The following is a 22,234-nucleotide window of genomic DNA, read 5'->3' as shown; positions in this document are numbered from 1 at the left end:
ACTATTCTGACTGAAGTAGGATTTTCTTAAACATTGGCATTTATGATTAATTTGTTCTACCATTCATTATAATTAACTAGTTTAAAAGCACATTTGCCCTTAAAAGGACACAACTTTTAATCTGCAATACACACTATTTCAACTACCTCATAAGCTGTGATAAAAAAGGATATTTTTTTCTAATAAATTCTGAGTTTTAATTCACTAACTCTCAGCCTGTAGGTTACTTAATGTCATTAATACAAATGCACATATAGAATATTTTACTCAAACCAAATGCTATGAAGTTATACAGAAGTCAACCATCATTTTTTTTTTCCTTTTTAAAGATTCTCCATCTTTTAAAGTAAAAATTAGGCCAGGACAGTGGCTCATGCCTGTAATGCCAGCACTTTGGGAGCTCAAGTTGGGGCAGATTACTTGAGGTCAGGAGGTTGAGACCAGCCTGGCCAACATGGTGAAACCTCATCTCCACTAAAAATACACAAATTAGGTGGCAGGTGCCTGTAAACCTAGCTACTTGGGAGGCTGAGGCAGGAGAATCGCTTGAACCCAGGAGGCTGAGGTGGCAGTGAGCTGCGATCGCGCCACTGCACTCCAGCCTGGGTGACAGGGCAAGACTTCGACTTGAAAAAAAAAAAAGTAAAAATTATTTAAAGTAACCACTATATTACAGTATAATAGAAATAAAGAGAATGTGTATATATAATTTTTTGCTTAAAGGAAGAGAATCGCCACTGAATTTCAAATATGAATAAATTACTGTAGGAAATATAATTGGTAATCAAAACAATGTTTTACAGGTGATTTCAAAGTTCATGGAAAAACATTTAAAAATATGTACACATCTAAATTCCTGATTAGAATAACTAAGTGAAAGACTGAGCTTGAATGCAGAAATGCAGAGTATGAAGATTTAAAAAAACAATAGCTTACAATATATTGATGTTTGTACAAAATTATTTATTATTCATTTATTGATCTAAAAACAAAAGTTCATTTGGAAGAATATTTCTTTATAATATCGTACATACATAAAATGTTGAGCTACTCAGGAACCTGAGGCTGGAGGATCGTTTGAGCCCAGGACTTGGAGTCCAGACTGGGCATACTAGTGAGAACCCATCTCTTAAAAAAGAAAAGTTAACAAGTTGACTCTTTGGTTTATCATTTTATCCTTTTGTTTTAAATATTCTAGAACCCAGGATCTACCTGAATATCATGATAAAGTTATTTTAAAAAAACAGCATCGTACATGTCACATATATAGTCAATGTAAAGCAATTCTACTTTGCATCCCTTAGCCACAGGCATATTAAGAATCAACAGATATTCACAGAACACAGAAATATCTGTGGAATGATACTTGAATATGTGGATCTTGAGTAAAGCTGAATTCAGCCAGAATTAAACTTTCTGCATTATTTATCTAGGTGACACTAGACATCATCTTGATTAAACAAGATATTTGCTCCCACAAGTGTAGACTGACAACATATACCCATACCTGAACACACCATGTCAGAATTATGGCTAATCCCAAACTTGTAATAGAGGGATATCTGCGTATTCGGGATACAGGGTCACTTGCAGTATTCTCTAGCCATCTGCCAAGAACTACTTTGAAATTATACCCATTTTTCTTGTGTTTCTGCTTAAAAACTAATGTACAGTACCATGTAGGCAGTAAAAGCTGCATTACCAAACTTTAATATAAATGTACATCAAAGTGATATTATCTGTCCCCCCAATATTAATATGGGGAAAAAAAGACAGAAAGTATATGGCTTAAAACTATTTCATCCACAAACTGTGATGGTGTCTGTTTAAAACTTAAACAGTAGCTGTACATTTTTTGAAGTATTATATTCTTGCTCAGTCTTATCCCTGGAGAGTTTTTTGGCCACAGAGACTTTGGAAAGTTGTTATGTACATATTCTCAAATATAGATATTTTTGAAGAAAAACGATACAAGAAAAACAATTTTTAAAAAACGCAGAGAAAAATAAATCTGCTGTGCAAAGCCTAAGTCACCTGTCAGGGGATGATGAAATAAAGCATTCTGTATTCCTCAATTCCACTGAAGAGGAAGAGCTCATATACTATTTAAAAGGATGTTTCTATAAGCTATCTATATGTCCTGAAATTAAGGAGATTTCTGTACAAAAAGGCAACAGGCTTTTGGTTGTAATTAAACATGATTAAACTTCTACTCTTTATATAATTTCAGTTTTAAAGTTACATTGCACTAAATTTCAGGGCTTTCCATTTCAGAACTGCCCAATGGCTCATTATCCTAATTCCCCATCCAATACTAACAAAGAATGGGTAATAACAAAGTCAGTCTAGTTTGGTTAACTGTGGGTTCTAGGCTTTGTTAGGTTTTCTTTTCCTGTCATATTTTCTCCTGCTATGTTTTCTTTTTCATGGTTTCTAAACACTATGGAAAATTATTTTAATGATATAGATATTTTATACCATTATTTAAATTTATTTTAATGAGATAATATTAAAATTTGTCTGAATCTTGCATTTTTAAAACAACCGTATACTGCTCCACACAGCAACTTAGAATATATTAAGTAATATATTTAAAGTGATGTACAAACACTTCACACTTCTCACAGGATGCACTGCTTCTTGAACTCTGTTCTTTGTGAATGAAGCAAAGTCAAGTTAAAGTCTCTGGAACAGATATGGAGCTTATACTTCATTACTGTAAGAAAGACAAAGGGTATCTTATAATCTGAATATTATCCTCAAATCATGGAAGAACTAGCCCAGTACAACGTCTCATTTTCCCAATGGTATTCTTACGAAAACACTATGCAGTCATATCATATTTGGCACAACTTAAAGAAGAGCAAGACCTGTAATCCCAGCACTCTGGGAGGCCGAGGCGGGAGGATCACGAGGTCAGGAGTTTGAGACTAGACTGGCCAACGTGGTGAAATCCCGTCTCTTCTGAAAATACAAAAATTAGCCAGGTGTGGTGGTGCGCACCTGTAATCCCAGCTACTCAGGAGGCTGAGGCAGGAGAATCGTTTGAACTTGGGAGGCAGAGGTTGCAGTGAGCCAAGATTGCGCCACTGCACTCTAGCCTGGGTGACAGAGAGAGACTCCATCTCAAAAGAAAGAAAAAAAAAAAGAGCAAGAATTTTCGCAAGCAAGACCCCTTAGCATTGTCATGCCAATCTAACAAAAATTTAGGCAGAAATTTACATTTCTAAAAGCTTTTATACAATAGAAAAAGGAGGGGGAATCATTCAGATTTTCTAAATTCCTACTGGTTTGTCCTAAATGTGAAGTAAGGAATGACTATAAAAAATCAGCAGCCTATGGGTAAGAGGGGGACAGCTCCCTGGGTCCAGTGTAGAAAGAAGCACATCCCAGATCGTTTTCAAAGGCTGAGGAAAATAAATTCCTACGAACGTCATTATACTACATGAGGCTGATACTTTGCAAACACTTCAGGCAGAAAAAAGACATAAAAAATAAAAAATGTAAAATGTACTGCTGTTGCCCAAACAGCTGTACAATGATCCACAGAAAAAATAACATTAATAAAATATAACAAGTTATCCCGTAGAATTTCAAGTTAATCTTAAAAAAGGGCTTTGTCCCATTTGCTTACATTTTTGAAGATATGAAAACACTATAAAGACATGTTATAAAGGGTTACTGAGGGTAGTATGACCTTTTTAAAAGGAAATGGTTAAAATCCATACACCATACACCATACATCGTCCACAAAAATTTCTAAGTGAGACTTAAAATCTTCAGTCTAAAGAAAATGATTTAAATACATCTATTATTTTTACCATTACCACTTACAAATCATGTGTTTACAGAGAAATTCTATCTACAGCAGACCCTAACTTTATCACACAGAAAAATAACTTTATACTAGGACACTGGTGAACATATACATCATACCCATAATTCTGTCCTTAGGAAAATCTATTGGCATGTTACAAAGACTGTCCACAATTTTCTTTGGACAAATATTGATAGCCTCATTCATTTTGCATTTTAATAGCTATTTATTTTTGTGTATAAAGTTTCCAAACTTTTGCATAAATCCTCGAAACTTGTTCTCATTGGGTTGATATGAGCGATAAACACCAGTGTTGTAATTAAGCATTGGACTAGACCTGCCATAACTGTTGCCCATAGTCGCAGATTTTATTTCTGGGCGATTTATACTGGTATTTGGCATGTTGCTTGTTGGCTGAATAGAGCTCTCAATCTTACAAAATGGCTCAAAACGACTGTAAACACGCCGATCAGTTGAATGAGATCGTAGAAGCTCACTGGACGTTGGCCTTGGAGAAGAAGTAGGTCTTCTTTCAGGGGTAACAACTGCATTAATCTCCCTTGAATCTCGGTATTGGATCTGTTCAGTGTTAAATCTTGGGGCAGAGGCATCTCCTGCCCTTTCCAAGAACTTGCTTTCAACTGGACCTGGAGAAGGTGTTCTTTTATTTTCATCCGGTGGAGCATTTATCTCTTGAGATGGGCTAACTGTTACATCTTCCTTACTCTTGTGGATGCTGCCTTGAGAATTCGATGAGGAAGAATGCTTTCTTCTAGGAGATGAATCAACTTTTGTGTCTGATTTCTTTGGTTTTTGATTTTCTTCACCCTCAGAAACTAATGTGTCAGAGCTACTACACAATCTATAAAAGGCAGGTGCTTTATTTTTGGATAGATTTTCTTTCTTATCTGGGGTAAGGCTAAGTAATAACCTTAACTTCTGAGACCCCTTTTTCAAAAAACTTGGGGAACCCTTAACTTCCTTCTTTGAAGCAAGTTCTTTGTTAGATTCCTCTTTATTCACATCAAGTAAAGCAGCAATGGAAACTGATTTGGTAGTAGTGCCACTTGGAGAGTTTCTCTTGGTAACTTCCTCCTCATCCTCCTCCAAGTCATGAGTCACATTGTGCATGCTTTTAGAACTTTTCAGCAAATCTTCTTTGGGCTTTTCTGGTTGTCTAACTCGATTCCTGGTAAGTGTACTATATACATAATGCTTACTATTTCCAGGATCTAAGTTAGCTTTTGAGTTGTCAAATAACGGGAAACTTCGCCTTTTAAGTAGATTCTCAGTCTGTTGATTCTTTAGATTTTCTGTCTGCTTATTTACACCCAAGGTTGTATATATATAGTTATTTGATTCAGTATGGCCATTTGTAGTTTGGTTTAAGGCTACTGAGTGGTTTTCAGGAACCTGCAAGGTGTGCATTTTTGGTGCCTCTGACTGCAATGGGAGCTTGGGGATTGATTCTGGCAAGGGTTTGTCTGTCAAATGCTGTACATTCATAGGGGTGTCTGGGACCTCTTTAGGTGTCTCACTTCCCTGAGAACCAATGATAGTTGAATTTGAGGAGCCAGTTGTACAACTGTTAACTTCCTTTTGCTCAGGTAAAGTGGGTTTAAATACTAAAGAGGAACGAAGCCGAGAATGAGTATAAAGGGCATTGGCCTTCAAATTCTCAGGATTATCATAGCCCTCAAATCGGTCACCTAAAGCTGATCCATTTGAGTCCAGTGTAGCTTCTGAATGATCATTTAAGTAGGATTCAATTCTCCAGTTACGTAGGAATGACTTTGTGGTATGTTCAAGGGTTGGCATTCGTTGTTGCAAAAAGCGGATATGGTTATCTGTCCCATTAAAAGACCTCCGCACATTTGAATTCCTGTCTGCAAGATTTGTTGTTTTTCTCTGCGCAAGCCGATTGGCAAAACTCTGGGCAGGTGTGTTGTGGTGGCTTACATAGCCTTCCCGTGATGAGGACGCCACACTGAGACTATCAGAGGGCTTTTTCCAATTACCAGGTGGATTATTGGTTCTATTCAGAGCCCTATTAAGCAGGAGGTATGGCACTGTTTCTGGCTGTTCCCCAGCATAACTATGCCTTTTCCAATTTTCATTTATCTGACTGGGTTGAAACTGACGTATTGCGTTTGGACCATTAAAGTTAGGAACAAAATGAGGTTTGTATCCGTGACTTCTTATGTTATATTTGTCATGTTCATTTAAAGTATATATCCCTCTGTTTTTGAAGTAACTAGAATCTAGTTTATGAATCTTGTCTTGTCTACCAAAAAGGTTTCTCTGGCTGGAAACAGATGCTAATGAAGAAACCGAATGCTGGTAAGTGCCATTTTCCCAGAGGGCTTTTCCATGCTTCACCCTTGCTGATTCTTCCTGAGCAAATGAACTGGGGACACAGGATCTGGCATAGAGAGTTCTAAATTCTTCATCAAAGGACTCAACAAGTTGTCCTGTAATTATCTGAACCATGCTGAGGTGAGCTTTCTCAAATGACCACATGTAACTGGGGAAAAAAATGGAAAAAATTTAATCATTTAAAAGATTGATAATAACATATAGTTCTACTAAAAAAAGTATCACTTAATGACTATGTTTTTGTACTTTTCTTTGGCTATCATTATTTAGAATATTTTCTGTCATTACATGCACTACGTTTTCCCATCCTCATGTTCCTATTTTAAATAACAACGCAACTCAAATTTTGGCTTTGAATCCACGACTTTCCAGAAGTCCAAAGAAAAACTTGCTGTGCATTTTCAAAAGCAATCTGCAGATTCAATGCAATTCCCATCAAAATACCATCATCATTTTTCACATAATAAGAATAAACAATCCCAAAATTTATATGGAACCAAAAAAGAGGCTGCATAGCCAAAGCAAAACCAAGCAAAAAGAACAAATCTAGAGGCATTAAATTACCTGACTTCAAATTATACTACAAGGCTATGGTTACCAAAACAGCATCCTACTGGTATAAGAATAGGCACATACACCAATGGAACAGAATAGAGAACCCAGAAATAAAGCCAAATACCTACAGCCAACTGATCTTCAACAAAGCAAACAAAAACATAAAGTGGGGAAAGGACACCCTATTCAACAAATGATACTGGAATAATTGGCAAGCCACATGTAGAAGAATGAAACTGGACCCTCATTTCTCACCTTAAGCAAAAATCGACTCAAGATGGATCAAAAACTTAAATCTAAGACCTGAAACCATAACAATTCTAGAAGATAACATAATAAAAACTCTTCTAGACATTGGCTTATGCAAAGAATTCATGACCAAGAACCCCAAAACAAATGCAACAAAAACAGAGAAAAATAGATGGAACCTAGTTAAACAAAAAAGCTTCTACACAGCAAAATAATCAGCAGAGTAAACAGACAGCCCACAGAGTGGGAGAAACTATTTGCAAACTATGCATCCAACAAAGGAATAATATCCAGAATCCACAAGGAACTCAAATCAGCAAGAAAAAAACAAATAATCCCATCAAAATGGGCAAAAGACATGAATAGACAATTCTCAATAGAAAATATACAAATGACCAACAAAAATACAAAAGAAAATGCTCAACCTCACTAATTATCTGGGAAATGCAAATTAAGCCCACAATGAGGTACCACTTTACTCCAGCAAGAATGGCCATAATTAAAACATCAAAAACTAATAGACATTGGCATGCATGTGGTGAAAAGAGAACATTTTTACACTCCTGGTGGAAATGTATACTAGTAAAACCACTATGGAAAACAGTATGAAGATTCCTTGAAGAACTAAAAGTAGAACAGCCATTCAATCCAGCAATCCCACTATTGGGTATCTACCCAGAGGAAAAGAAGTTATTATATGAAAAACACTTGTACATGCCTATTTATAGCAGCACAATTTGCAATAGCAAAAATATGAAACCAGCCTAAATGCTCATCAACCAACAAGTGGATAAAGAAATGTGGTATGTATATACCATGGAATACTACTCAACCATAAAAAGGAACAAAATAATGGCATTTGCAACAACCTGGATGGAATTGGAGACCATTATTCTAAGTGAAGTAACTCAGGAATGGAAAACCAAATATTGTATATTCTCACTTATCAGTGAGAGTTAAGATACGAAGATGCAAAGTCTGAAGAATGATATAATGACTAGAGGATGAGGGTAGGAGAGGGGTGAGGGGTAACAGACTACACATTGGGTATAGTGTACACTGCTTGGGTGATGGGTGCACCAAAATCTCAGAAATCACCACTAAAGAACTTATCCATGCAACCAAAAACCAACTGTTCCCCAAACACTAATGACATAAATAAAACAGAATGTTAAAAAAAATAAAGAAAAATTTGCTGTGTATTTTACATCTGTGTCAAAACTTCGTGGCATAAAAACTGATATTATATTTCATATATACCATCTTGGCAGAATGCAGTAAAGCCAGTGTTGGAGAAAAAGTCGAGAGGCCTGGTTTCTGCTGAATTGTAGACACATGAGCTTGGGCTTCACTTTCCTCGTGTCCAGTGTAAGGATACGGACAGCATAATAGCTACAATGTCTCATAGCTATAACACGATATAATGTAAGATACAGCTGTGTTAATGCATGTATTTTAAGAGTCGGTAAGTTTTCAGACTGTTATCTCTGTGGTTTACTCAATAAGTGTAATTTAGGATGCCAAGAGCTGTAAACAGGATTTGTGGCCAGCTGCCTCAATCATTAAAGGGCAGACTTCACTGTACTCACTGTACATAGTATTAGTAAATGCAGGCCTCAGAAACCATGCCAGTCAAAAGGCCAATCAGGATCTTTTAATATAAAATACAATTTTTAGGAAATTAATGTCTGTATGACTTTATAGTACTTTATGGAAGCTCCAATTCCTTTCCTAGAGTTTAGAGGTAACAGCTATCTTTAAAATTCATATCAAATTTTAAATCTGATTTTTGAAAATCTAATGATTTAATATACAGTCAACTGAACTGAAAAATAAATGAATTGCTATTATGCTATGCATAAAGTAATGTATATGACACAATGGGGGTTAGTACAGAAGAAAAAAGAGACACTCTCCACATTGAAGCATCTTATTATTTCTATAAAGGAGACAATAAAAATGCAGGAAAATAATTAAAAGAATGTGCAGATTAAACATTTAAAATAAACAAAATATTACATATCACAAACAGGAGCATGTAACTTAAGAATCTTGTTATTTGGATATGCTTAATTTTATCTAGTATGCCTATAGGAAGCATGACACAGGAGGAATATTTATTATGCCACTGGGCTGACTTAAAAGAAATGGTATAAAAGTAAGTAACTAAAGAAATTTTCAATCTGACTAAAGGTATGAATTCAAAATATTAGAAACATCAAGTAATGGAATGAACAGTGAACTATCAAGTATGATGAAATCCATGAAGAAAGTGAAGTTCTGCAATATTTTGATAAAGACTAGATTCCCAGTTCAGACACAAAAGATGTGGGAAGACAATTTGTGTGGAGGGAGAAATATGGAAAAGGGAAGAATGCAATAAGGGTCATGTTCTAGTTGAACACAGAAAACATACTATATATAGCTGGAGCAAAGAAGCCATATAAAAGACTGATGAACTAGTGGGGAAAATCTTGAAAACAAAACAGAAAGTTTGATTATGTAGAATTTGTTTCCAAATTTCGATAAATTATAATAGCAAGAGATGTTTGAGTAACTATTTTTTTCTAGTAGCTATTTGTAGCACTATTGTAGTACAGACTTAAAAGTAAGAGCCCAACCAAAGTAGAAATAGGAATAATGAGTGAAAATGTTGAGCCAGTAGTAAGAAGAAAGAACCAAAAGACTTCATGTCAAAAGAACATCCATACGTTATTAAATAAAAACAACTTCCAAGTGTTGAGGTTAGAAAACTAAGAAGATATGGTATTGGTGAATGTGTGGCAATTGGAAAAGTTTCCCTGCTATAGTAAATCAGAAAATAATATTGTAATAAAATTTCAGGCAACAGGAAGACATTCATTGAATATATTCAGTAAGTAAATCCGAAAACCTACAGACATGCTTCAGGGCTTGGAAATGATCTCTGTATTCCTCTGTTATTGTAGGTGATTTCTATGCCATTAACTACGAAGTCCGTATTGCCAGTGCTGACCTCTTCCTCATCTCTGGAATCTGTGTCCAATCTCTACTCAAAATTTTAGTGGGCCTTGCAAGCCTCACATGTATGACTCATAAGTTGTCATCTAGCACTCCTCCTTCCCCGACCTATTTCTTCCCTAGTATTGCTTAAGTGAGTGACTCAGCCATCTTTCAGGTGATCAAGACAGGAAACAAGCAGTCATCTTTGAATGCCCTCTTTTTCAGAACCAAAAGGTCCTGTTGACTCTGCTTGCAAAACTTCTCACAAATCAGTCCTATCCCACTATCACCCTAGTCTTAGCATTATTGGCTAATTTGACTCTTAGTGTCCTCATTTGCTCATTTTTCAATCAACAGAACAGCAGAAGTGATCTTTGCATAAAACAAATTGGGTCATGTCACACTTCCACACAGAACTTTCTGTTCTGTTTAAAAGAAAATTCAGCCTCCTTACCTGGCCTAAGATAATTCCTACCCTGCCTGCTTTCCAGTTCTACTATGGATAGCTCTTCCCTTGCTTAATGTGGTCCTACCACATTGGCCTTTCTGCTATTCCCCAGATATCTGCCCCAGGATCTTTTATCTATTGTTCCCTCTTCAATATATCTCTTCCCCTGCTGACATGCTCTTAGAAGACATTTGTGATCACTCTATTCAAAGTATCCATCTGATCATGCTTTATCATATTCCCCTGATTTCATTTATACAATACCCCATTACCACTATCAGATGGTTTCTTGTATGTTCTCCTTTTGTCTGTCTCCAGTGCCCACTAAAATAAAATTTAGCTCAGCAATCTTGTGTACCTTATTTAAGACTGCACTCCCAGGGGCTAAGAACGGTGCTCGGCATATTGTAAACACTTAAAAACATTAGTTGTAAATAAACAAATGATAATATAAATGAACTATTAGTTTCAAAATCAAGACTAAAAGGCAAAGATGTTTATGTTGGTGGAAAACTTAAAAGGTTTACATTAAATCTGGATTATCATGCAGGTTTATTTCTTTTTCTTTCCTACACAATACTAAAAAGATAGCAAAGGGAAAAGGGAAGTAGCAAGTGAAAGTATTTAATAAATGTTTCGAACAGAGAAATCTGATGGAGAAGTGGTGGCTGACTTAGAGGAAGTTTCCATGAGGTGAGCAGCAATGAGAATAAGCCAGATGGGCCCAGCAGAATCTTTATGAATTCAACATCGGATTAAAAGGTACTACAAATGGTGGGTTAGAAAGGTCATGAAAATAGAGAAACAGGAAGATTGATTGAAAGTCTCATATAGAGCAGTTGGGCCTCCAGGTTCCCTACTCTTTCCTTTCCCATGAAGCACTCCTTCCTATCCCTTTCAGGAATCTAAGGTTTACTTCAGCAGAAACCAATCCAGAGAAAGTCTGAACTCAGAAACTTTAAACAAACCATGACTGGGATAAAGGTGAGCTAAAAATGAGACTTATCAGACCCTCAGCTCTCTTTCACATTCTGCTTCCAGAATATCTTCAGTTAGGATCATATTCTGACTGCATTCCAAATTCCATCTCCTTTGACAGTCTTTTGGAGAAAGACATTATTCTCTGGAAACATTGAAAAACCCCAGATAAGTGATATTTATATTGATAGTCGGGGATTCTCCTGTAAAGTTGCCAGGTCCCCAGTCTATCATTCAGCAGTAAACTCAAACGTTGATAAGCATTTCCTGCTCAGTTTCTAATCAGCTTTACAGTCCCTCATTCTTGAATATAAACACATAGCAAAGATTAACAGATGAATAAACAAAGTTTCAAAGACAGCTTATAAAGCTTAAGAGCTTAGATGCAATCAGAGCTCAAAACAAGCTGGAAAATGGCACCTAGAAGAAACAGACACAAACTACAAATAAAAATACTTCCGAAAACACAAACCCAAGGTCAGTAAAGTGGCAGATTAGAAAGTTACAAGCCCTACTTACCCCACAGAGACACTAGTTAACAACAATATGTGAAACAGAAGACCTCTGTGAAATGCTAGCGACCAATTGAAAAGATAGAGCACCCAGAACATTATATTCCAGCCATACAGGTTGGAAAACCTGTGATGTTTGGCCAGCTCATTCCTATTCCTCCCCCATATGGTACAGCATGAAGCAAACAGAGAGAAACTTTTCCCTCAGCCCCCAGATTGGGGGTCCTCCCTCAGGATGGAAACAAAAGAGTAGACTATGGATCATAATTCTGGCTTGTCTTCAGTGCAGCCCAAGAGACTGGCTTCTATCTTACCTGAGTGCTGGTAGGATTGGAACCAGAGTTTAGAAATCATTGAAAATAGAGGTAAGCAGCATGTTAAACCTGCAGTTCCATGGACAGACACCAAGGGAACGAGAGGTCAGAAAAGATTTGAAAGGTCCTAGAATCTGTGGCTGGGCTGAATGGTAAAGGTCTTCCCCTGAACAAAGACAGTATACAAAGACTGGGAGAGGTGACTGATTATTTTTAAGATGTCTGAATACTAGCAAAAATTACAAGGCATATGAGGAAGCAGGGAAACTCAGCCCAATCCTAAGAAATAAAATGAAACTCCAGAAACTGACCCTAAAGAATCACAGATCTACAAGCTGCCTGATTAAATATTTAAAATAACTGTATAAAAATGCTCAATGAGCTAAAAACAAACAAAACTAACAAACAAAAACATCAACAACACACACACACAGACAAGTAAACAAAATCAGGAAAATGACATACCAATGGAATGAGAATATCAACAAAGATAAACTATAAAATAAAACTAAAAGGGAATTCTGGAACTGAAAAAATAATATAACTGAATAATTCATTAGAAGGATTCAACAGCAGACTTGATCAGGCAGAAGAAATAATGAATAAACTTGAAGACAGGTCATGGATATAATTGAGTCAGAAGAGCAAAATGAAAAAAAAAAGGAATGAAGAAAAGCAAAGATATACTAAAGAATTTATAGAACTACCAAGGAGATCAATATATGCATTATGAGAAGCTCAGAAAGAGGAGAGGCAAAGAAGCAGAAAACTTATTTGAAGAAATAGTGGACAAAAACTTCCCAAGTCTGAGGAAAAAAAATTGACATACAAATTTTAAAGAACTCCAACTGGGATAAATCCAAAAAGAATTACACCAAGACACATTATAATCAGACCTGTTTAAAGTCAAAGACAAAGAGAAAGTCTTGAAAGCATCAAAAGAAAGGTGATTTGTCACATACAAGGGAGCTTCCATTAGACTATCAGTGACTTTCTCAGCAGAAAGTTTGCAGGCTACAATGAAGCAGGACCACATAATCAAAGAGCTACAAGAAAAACACTGAAAACACCAAAAATCCAGCAAAACTGTCCTTCAAAAGGAAGGAGAAATTAAGACTGTCCCAGATAAATGAAATCTGAGGGAGTTCACTACTAGGAGATCTACTCTACACAAAATGCTAAAGTGAATCTTTTTAAGTTGAAATAAAAGGATGGTAGAGAGCAACACAAAGCCTTATGAAAATATCATGTTCTCCAGTAAAAGTAAATATGTAGACAAATGAAGTGACCTGTACTATTGCAGATGTGGTTCATAGAATTTAAATGTGAAAAATATAAAAAGTAACTTTAAATCTGTGTTCATTGCTATACAATATATAAATACGTATTTTGGAGCAACAATTATGTAAAGTGGGGAATAGAGCTATAAAGGTGTGGAGTTTTCATATGTGATTGAAGTTATCAGTTTAAAATAAAATGCTATTACTTTAAAATGTTTTATGTAAGGCAATGCATGGTGGCTCACACCTGTAATCCCAGCACTTTGGGAGGTTGAGGTGGGCAGATCACCTGAGGTCAGGAGTTCGAGACCAGCCTGGCTAACATGGTGAAACCCAGTTTCTACTAAAAATACAAAATATTACCCAGGCGTGGTGGTGCACACCTGTAATCACAGCTACTCAGGAGGCTGAGGCAAGGGAATTGCTTGAACCTGGGAGGTGGAGGTTGCAGTGAGCCGAGATTGTGCCATTGGACTCCAGCTTGGGCAACAAAAGTGAAACTCCGTCTCAAAAAAAAAAAAAAAAGTTTTATGTAATTCCAGTGATAACTGAAAAGAAAATATCTTTAGAATATGCACAAAAGGAAATGAGATGATAATCAAAGCATATATGTGCAAAAAACAAAACAAAACACAAAAGACTGCAGTAAAAGAGGGAAAAAAGAACAAAGAAGTTACAAGACATACGGAAAAAAAATGACAATAGTAAGTCCTTCTCCATCAGTAATTAGTTAAAAGGTAAATGAATTAAATTACCTCATTGAAAGACTTTAATTGACTGAATGGATTAAAAAAAACAGTATCCAAATATATGCTATCTTCAAGAGACTCACTTTTGATCTAAGGACATACATAAGCTAAAAGTAAGAGGATAAAAAAAGATACACCATGCAAATGGTAACCAAAAGAGAAAGCAGGAATTGCTTTAAAAATATCAGGAAAAACAGGCTTTAAATTAAAATAAAAAACTTATAAGAGATAAAGAAGAATATTATATGATAAAAAAGGGGTCAATTCACCAAGAAGATATAACAATTATAAGTATTTGTGCAGCAAACCTCAGAGCTCCTAAATATACAAAGCAAACTTTAACAGAATTGAAAGGGAAAACAGACAGCAACACAGTATTAGTAGGAGACTTCAATATTCTACTTTCAATAATGAATGCAATGAGACAGAAGATCAAAAGGAACACAGACAACTTGAACAAGAGTACAGACCAACAGCACCTAACAAACACATAGAGAACACTTGACAAAAGCAGAATATACATTCTTCTCAAGTACACATGGTACATTCTCCAAGACAGACCACGTTAGGCAAAACAAACCTCAACAAATTAAAGAAGATTTAAATCACACAAAGTATCTTACTTGCAACAGAACACAACTAGAAATCAATGGTACAAGGAAAATTGGAAAATTCACAGATATGTGGAAATTAAACAACACAGTTTTGAGTAGCCAATGAGTCAAAGAAGAAGTCACAAAGGAAATTAGAAAATACCTTGAGACAAATGAATATAAAAACACAAGATATCAAAATTTATGAGATGTAGCAAAAGCACCCTTAAGAGGGACGTTTACAGCTGTAAATACATATATTAAAAAAGCAAAAATATCTCCTCTGACTTAATATTACCTAGTCTATGCATGTAATAAAATATGAAAAATATGACCTATACCATATGTACACGTATTTTTATCAATAAAACATTTTTTTAAAGCTAAAAGATCTCACGCAACAACCTAGCTTTATACCTCAAGAAACTAGAAAAAACAAAAACAAATAGGGAATAAAGGGAAATTCTGAAAGGTTCAAGAAAGAAAAAATGGCTGCGTGAAAAGAATGTGACTAATAATAATTGCTGAAACTTCTCAGCAGCAACTTTGATTATGGGGTAATACCTTACCAATTTGGAGGAAAAATGGTTCAACTTAGAGTTCCATCCCACGTTAAGCCATAAATGACTTAGAATTATAAATTTTTTAATTTAAAAGTCCTTGAGCAATCTTGGGAGAAAAATGAAGACTTGGAAACAAAATGAGGAAATACGGGATTGAAGAAATCATGGATCAAATCACTTAGAAATATGAAAAATACCAGGCCCCCAGGTGTGCTTCCAATTTAAGGACCTGCTAGTTCAGATGGGATGTCATAGATGGTTGGTCGTAACTGAGCATTTGGGAAAATCATTCATGTGCTGCAAAATCTATGTGGTCAACTGGAGAAAGAAGTAGCAATAGATAAATAGAAAACAAACACAATTAATAAAAACAAAATGGCCATTATTAACTTTGTTTCGAAAAAAGAAACGAACATCACTCTATGGCTCATCAGTGATCCATTTTGACACAATTTCAATAATGTAGACCTGGACTTCTCATTTAACCAAAAATTGTGATAAAACTATAATGCAGACAAGAAGGAATAGTAGGTAGGAAATACAATTCTCCAAAAATAAAAAGCCAAGATAATATATGAAATTGGTAAATCAAAAAAGAATAACATAATCATGTTATTTAAGGGATGAAATAAATATCAGAAGAACCAACTAAAAGAATTGAGCAACTGCATCTGGAGATCAGGACCAGAGTTGGCTAGAGATGGAAAACAAAAGTCACTGTTTTGTACTGCACATATTTTAGTAATATTTGATTTTTTTTAAATGTGCAAATATTTTCATGGATAAAAAAAAACTGTCTACTCCCAGCTCCACTAAACACACACTGTCAGATATTAGTCATGAAGTTGACTTAAAAATTCCAAGTTCCTGGCTGGGGGCTTAAAGTCCATCAAATGTAAATAGTAACAGTTTGCTGGTTGCAGCATGGACCTCAACTGTGATGATTTTTATGTGTGGTTAAAAATGGAACCTGAGAGGTGCCAACTTCAGCCAATTTGTCTTTTGAAAGTAACTTTCATTGAGCTCATGAGATTAAAAATGAAAAAGCCTATAAAATTATCTCTCAGTTCGATTTATAGACAATGCTTTATTAAACATTCATCAATGTTAGTATCATGTTATGAAAAAACTCCTCATGTTTTCCTGATAAAATCATCAGCATGTGAGTGAGCTGTCACACAATGTGTAACTGTGGTAAATACAGATTCTGGGCCTCTCCAGGAATGGTAGGAGTTTAGAATCCAATGATATCCCATGGCAAAGAATACTGAATTAAAGAAGAAGGCATTTTCAACTTGCCTATGAGGAAAACAATAGCAATACCAGAATGTGAGGGGACAAAGGCTGTTTTTAAACCAAAAGGAAATTCACTTTTAACCAAACTAGTTCAAAACTAGTCTACCACATCTCGTTTGAATATTGTTAGCAACAGGAAAGGTCCATGATAATGTCAGAAAAAATAAAAAGGACAATGATTACAACTATGAATTATTTAAAGAAATATATTTAAAATGAACTTGAGATAACACAGAGAATAGAGTGTTAGTTAAGAGTTGTGATGAATTTTTTATAATCCATGGTCCTAGGAATTCTACAGTTACTATCATAAATACTAACTTAAATTCTGCCTCTGGCTTCTGATATAGACAGAAAGATAGAGATATATAATTTTTTTGTCACTGCTGTTTGATGTTCCCCCACATTAATCGAAAGTAGCTCAACTACAGTCATTGCAACACTAGCAACTATTAATATCTAGTGGCAGCAAAACAAAGCTGAGGTAAATTTACTGTCAAAGATAATCTTAAAACTTAAATAATAACCATAGAAACTATTAATTATGATGAGCTTAAATAACAATGATTCTACAAGTCAAGTGAACTCTCAATTTTAATTAGAAGTTCAATTAAAAACTCTCAAAAACCAAGTGGGTCTGGACAAATATATTCACATATAATGAGTCTTTAAAAGGACTCACTAATTTCAAGCACTAGCTGTATTTTCTGCTGTTAATATGTTTTCATTTGGAACTCCAAACAGCATATTTTTTTAAAAAGGTCCCGAGCTTAAAGAGAGAGTTAGCAGAAAGTAACAAATCAAGTCCTAAAATAATAGTTAACATTAGGGGTTTGGGATGCATGAACTCATTTAATCCTCACAACAATGATATGAGGCCAGTTCTATGATTTATTTTATAGCAGAGCAAACTAAAGTGCAACCAAATAAAGTAACTCGCTCAAGGCCACCATTTCACTGTGATACCTCCTTCTCATGGACTTTCTGTTACTAAGACAGGAGACAAAGGTTTCGCCTTACACAGTCGTGTTCACATCCATAGCTCTTCTGGATTCTTCCCTCAGTCTTTAATAATGAGTCTACCCTGCCTCAGTGACCTAGCAGTTCATGGGTATTTGGTGGTGCTTTTATCTGCCTGTTTATGTAGCCTCACCATGTATCTGATTCAGGACTGAAGCCAGGGGATTTATTTACAAGACAGTATTAGGGCAGTGCTTACACTCTCGAGCCAGCCTCACCTGGACTGGGTTGCCAGTTCTGCTTTGATCAGATTCTTAAGACTACAAAATAAGAAAAATCCATTTACCAGATTATTTAAAGTGGTAAATAGCTTCTGCTTTTACAAACGATTGTAACTAAATCCATACTATGTAATGTTTCCATAAGGAGCAAAACCACTTTTAGTACCATAGAGCTGTAGGGAACCTTAGATATTGGTCAATGTCTTCATGTTCTGGATGAACAATCTGAAGCTCAAGGAAGTTATATGATTTGCATAAGATCTTAATGCTCTTTAGTGGCAGACTCATAACTCAAACCTAGGTCTCTAATCTCCACGCAAGTGTTCTCTCTCTTTTTTTTTTTTTTACTTTTAAGAAAGAGCTTAACTGATTATATTAAAATTTGAAACTAATAAATCATCTAAACGATTGATAACACTGAAGTTAAACACAATGATCTTACCTGTAAGAACCGTACATCACTTTCTGGCAGTCAACTAACAAAAATTTCTGTTCCATTTTTCCATGGAATTTTGCCCCTGTTTTTGAAAGATAATCTTGGCCTTTTACTGTTCGCACTCGAATATTCTAGAATTATATGTAAATAAAAAGCAGACATTATGGCTAGGAAAAGAATATTTCGAAAACCAAAATCCATATCATGATAGAATCTTAATATAAAAAAATTTACTTGAGGTAATTAAAAAAAAACTCCCAAATATTAAATCCTTAATGAAAATAATCATTTAAAATATACATTTCAACATAGCTTAAATAGGAGATTTCACTTTACATTTACACAGAATGGCATCAAAAATCACTCAGCCTCTGACTATAAAAAACTCTTTTGGGTTATAATGCCTTGATGATAAATTAACTAAAATTAAAATTAACCTTCCTTTTAAAAAGTCAAAAGTAACAGAAAATACTACGTGAAGTGATTCTAATAAGCAATACATGCTGAAGCATAGAAGCACGAGTCACTGGTTTCAAAGCTGTGCGTGCAAAACTGATGTATTAAATATTAATCAGTAAAAGCACAATATAAAACCCTCATGAAGGCTGGGCACGGTGGCTCACGTCTGTAATCCCAGCACTTTGGGAGGCCGAGGTGGGTGGATCACGAGGTCAGGAGTTCAAGACCAGCCTGGCTAAGATGGTGAAACCCCGTCTCTACTAAAAATACAAAAAAAATTAGCTGGGCATGGTGGCGGGCACCTGTAATCCCAGCTACTCGAGAGGCTGAGGCAGGAGAATTGCTTGACCTGGGAGGCGGAGGTAGCAGTGAGCTGAGAATGCACCACTGCACTCCACTCTGGGAGGGAGAGCAAGACTCCGTCTCAAAAACAAACAAACAAACACTCTCATGAAGATGTGCTTTCAGTCGCATTCTAAAAAGTACAGGGGCCCTTTCTGTGATCAATCATTCCATAACCTTAAATAGGTAATTTTTTTTGTTTTTAAGTTTTATATTCATCTACCTTAAGATGCCTTACATTTGACTGAGTTGAAAATGACACATAAAATACTTGAGGGAAAAAAAAACAGAATTCTTACCCTGAGACGCTGAACTGAACAACCTTGTTTCTCAGTCATATTTAGAAAGTGATTAAAATTGGACTCATCAAGCAGAATGTAAACAGATACTCCTCGGGTTGATGCCTCAACTATTTCTTTGAAAATGTCCACATCTGTAAATTTATCCATCACTAAAGCAATGACCTGTTAAATATAAGAATATGAAACAATTTTAGATCCTTGAGAGAGAAAGATTTAAGAAATTGCTTACTTTCAGTAAAGGTCAGATAAAATTTTAAAAATTAAATACATATATGTATGTATATACAAATATTCATTTCATTTTCTAAAACAGAAGATAAACCATATTAAAATAAGCAAATAACTATATGCAGATTTGTAACACTAAGTCATTTTCATATTAGCTTTAATTTAAAGGAAATCTGCATTTCAGTAGGATTTTGAAAAATGGGCGAATCCAAATCATGGATTTCAAGACTGCCTGTAAGGTAGACAAACAGGACAAGGTGGAAACCAGTGTTACAATTTTTCTAAGAGGCATTTCCAGGGGAAAGTAGGATTTTTTGAACCAGTCATTAAGAATAAAAGTCTTGGGGAACTGAGACAGAGAAAAAAAATATTCTAGAAATAGAAATATACCTAGGGAAGGATGAAAGATGGAGAAAGAGTATAAGATGACTTGAAGACCAAAAAATTAAATATACAGTTGTTCCTCAGTTTACTGGGGGAATGGTTCTAGGACCTCTGCATATACCAAAATCTGCACATACTCAAGTCACAGTCAGCCCTGAAGAACCCACGTATATGGAAAGCAGGACCTCCATATATGTGAGTTTCACACCCCTTAAATACTGGAGTATTTTATCCATGTTTGGTTGAAAAAAATCTGCAAAAAGTGGATTGAAGCAGTTCACACCCATGTTGTTTAAGGGCCAGCTGTACTTGCCTAAAATTACTTTAGCAGATAAAATAAGCAAAAGAAAAAAGTGAATTAAAAAGGTGATATAATTTAGAAGGAAAATGCCCTAAAGAACAGGTCCCTAAGATGTAGAGTCTGTGTTGATTGTTGGAATGAAAGTAAAATAATGCTAGCAGAAGGGGAAAAATCATTTAAGTGGTTGTCCACCTTCTATGTGCCAGGCATATTTATTGACCACCTACTTTGGGCCATGCAAGAAGAACAAAATCCCACCCTTATGAAGCTTACATTCTAGTGGGGGAAGACATAATAAGTAATAAAGATAATAAATAAATCAATTATGTAACAAGCTATAGGTTTTTTTGAAAAAAAAAAAGAGCAGAATAGGGGATCATGGGCTCCTGGAAATTCAGGAGGAGTTTGGGGGTTTCGGGGAAGGTCTCTCTGAGACAGTGTCCTTTGAATAGAATTTAAAGGAAATGACATTATCCACATTGATATCTGCAAGAAGACTCTTGCAGGCAGAGGAAACCAGCAACTCTGCTCTGGCAATCCAAAAAACAGAAAGGAGATAGCAGGAATGAAATGAGAATGGGAGAGTTATCACAATGTCTTAAAGTCACTAAAAGCCTTCAGTATTTTTTTTTCTGAATAAGACTGTAAGCTATTAAAGGGCTTTGAGTTGAAGTAATGAAATGATCTGGTTATGTTTTGAAAGGATTGTTCTGGCTACTGCGTTAAGAATAGGCTTTAAAAAAGGTAGCAAGGATGGAAACATGGAGGCCAGTTAGAACTACTGGTGCAAGTGAAGTGAGAGGTAACAGTGTGTAGGACCAAGATGGTAGTGTCAGAGATGAAAAGAGATAGCCAGATACTGGATATCTTTGAGTCCAAAGGTCTTGTGGATGGACTGACTGTAAGGTATGAGAGAAAAGGGAGAAAAAGTGAAGAAGACCAAGAATCAAGTCCTGGTACACTCCAAGTTAAGAAGTCTAATACCAGAAAAATTCCCAGCAAAGGAGACTGAGGAAACAAAGGGCAGGTGGAATACTGAACACCAATAAAGACAGTGCATTTGTAAGAAGGAAGGTGAACTTGAGAGGTTCAAATCCTACTGCTAGGCCAAGAATAGTTTTAGTGGAGAAGGAACAGCAAAAGCCTCAGTGGAAGGCATTTAAGAGAGAATCGGGGCAGATACTAGATATAGAAGATACAGAAAACTATTTTTGTGTAATTTGGCTACAATAGGAAGCAGAGAAATTGAACAGTAGTTGGGGGTAGAGCTGAATCAAAAGAATTTGTACTTTTTATTTTTTAATTGGCATAAAATTGTGCGTAATCATCATGTACAACATGATGTTAAGATAGAGACTTAATCTAGGTGTCCATCAACAGATGCACAAAGAAAATGTGGTGTGTGCGTGTGTGTGTGTGTGTGTGTGTGTATAAATGAATACTGTTCGACCATAAAAAGAATCCTATTTGTTACAACATGAATGAACCCGGAGGGCATTATTTTAAGTGAAATAAGGCAGACACAGAGAGACAAATACTGAGTGATGTCACTCATATGTAGAATCTAAAAATATTTTAAGGTGAGAGAAATAACGGTATGTCTTTATGCTAATGAAATGCTACAGCAAAGAGTAAAATTAATAGTGCAAGAGAAGGTGGGAGGTGAGGTGGAGAAGGGGAGAATTTCTGGAACAATATCTTTTAGTAGGCAATAAGGTATAGAGTCTAGTGCAAAAGTTAAAAAAAAAAGAAAAAAGAAAATTATAGCACAGAAAGTAAAGTAAAGACTAGTAACTGGTCATCTATTATATGAAGCCAGAGGGCCAAGT

The 22,234-nt window shown here is 35.6% G+C and overlaps 1 protein-coding gene across 4 annotated transcripts in view; it reads right to left on the bottom strand.

Moving 5' to 3' along the window:
- Positions 1-942: 942 nt before the first annotated feature.
- The window catches only part of FAM83B (family with sequence similarity 83 member B), a 98,420-nt gene continuing 77,128 nt past the window's right edge, over positions 943-22,234 (bottom strand). For all 4 annotated transcript variants that reach the window (XM_063707666.1, XM_055390346.2, XM_019028942.4 and 1 more), the window contains exons 3-5: positions 19,490-19,654; positions 18,396-18,520; positions 943-6,341 (exon numbers count right to left, since the gene is read on the bottom strand). In XM_063707666.1, coding sequence (XP_063563736.1) covers positions 4,040-6,341; positions 18,396-18,520; positions 19,490-19,654 — 2,592 coding nt within the window. In that variant the 3' untranslated portion in view covers positions 943-4,039. The remainder of the gene's footprint in view (positions 6,342-18,395; positions 18,521-19,489; positions 19,655-22,234) is intronic.

The sequence above is a fragment of the Gorilla gorilla genome, chromosome 5, assembly GCF_029281585.2.
Source record: "Gorilla gorilla gorilla isolate KB3781 chromosome 5, NHGRI_mGorGor1-v2.1_pri, whole genome shotgun sequence".
NCBI classification, from domain to species: Eukaryota; Metazoa; Chordata; class Mammalia; order Primates; family Hominidae; genus Gorilla; species Gorilla gorilla.
Note: the sequence above shows the minus strand (reverse complement) of the source record. Positions and strands in the feature narration are given on the sequence as shown.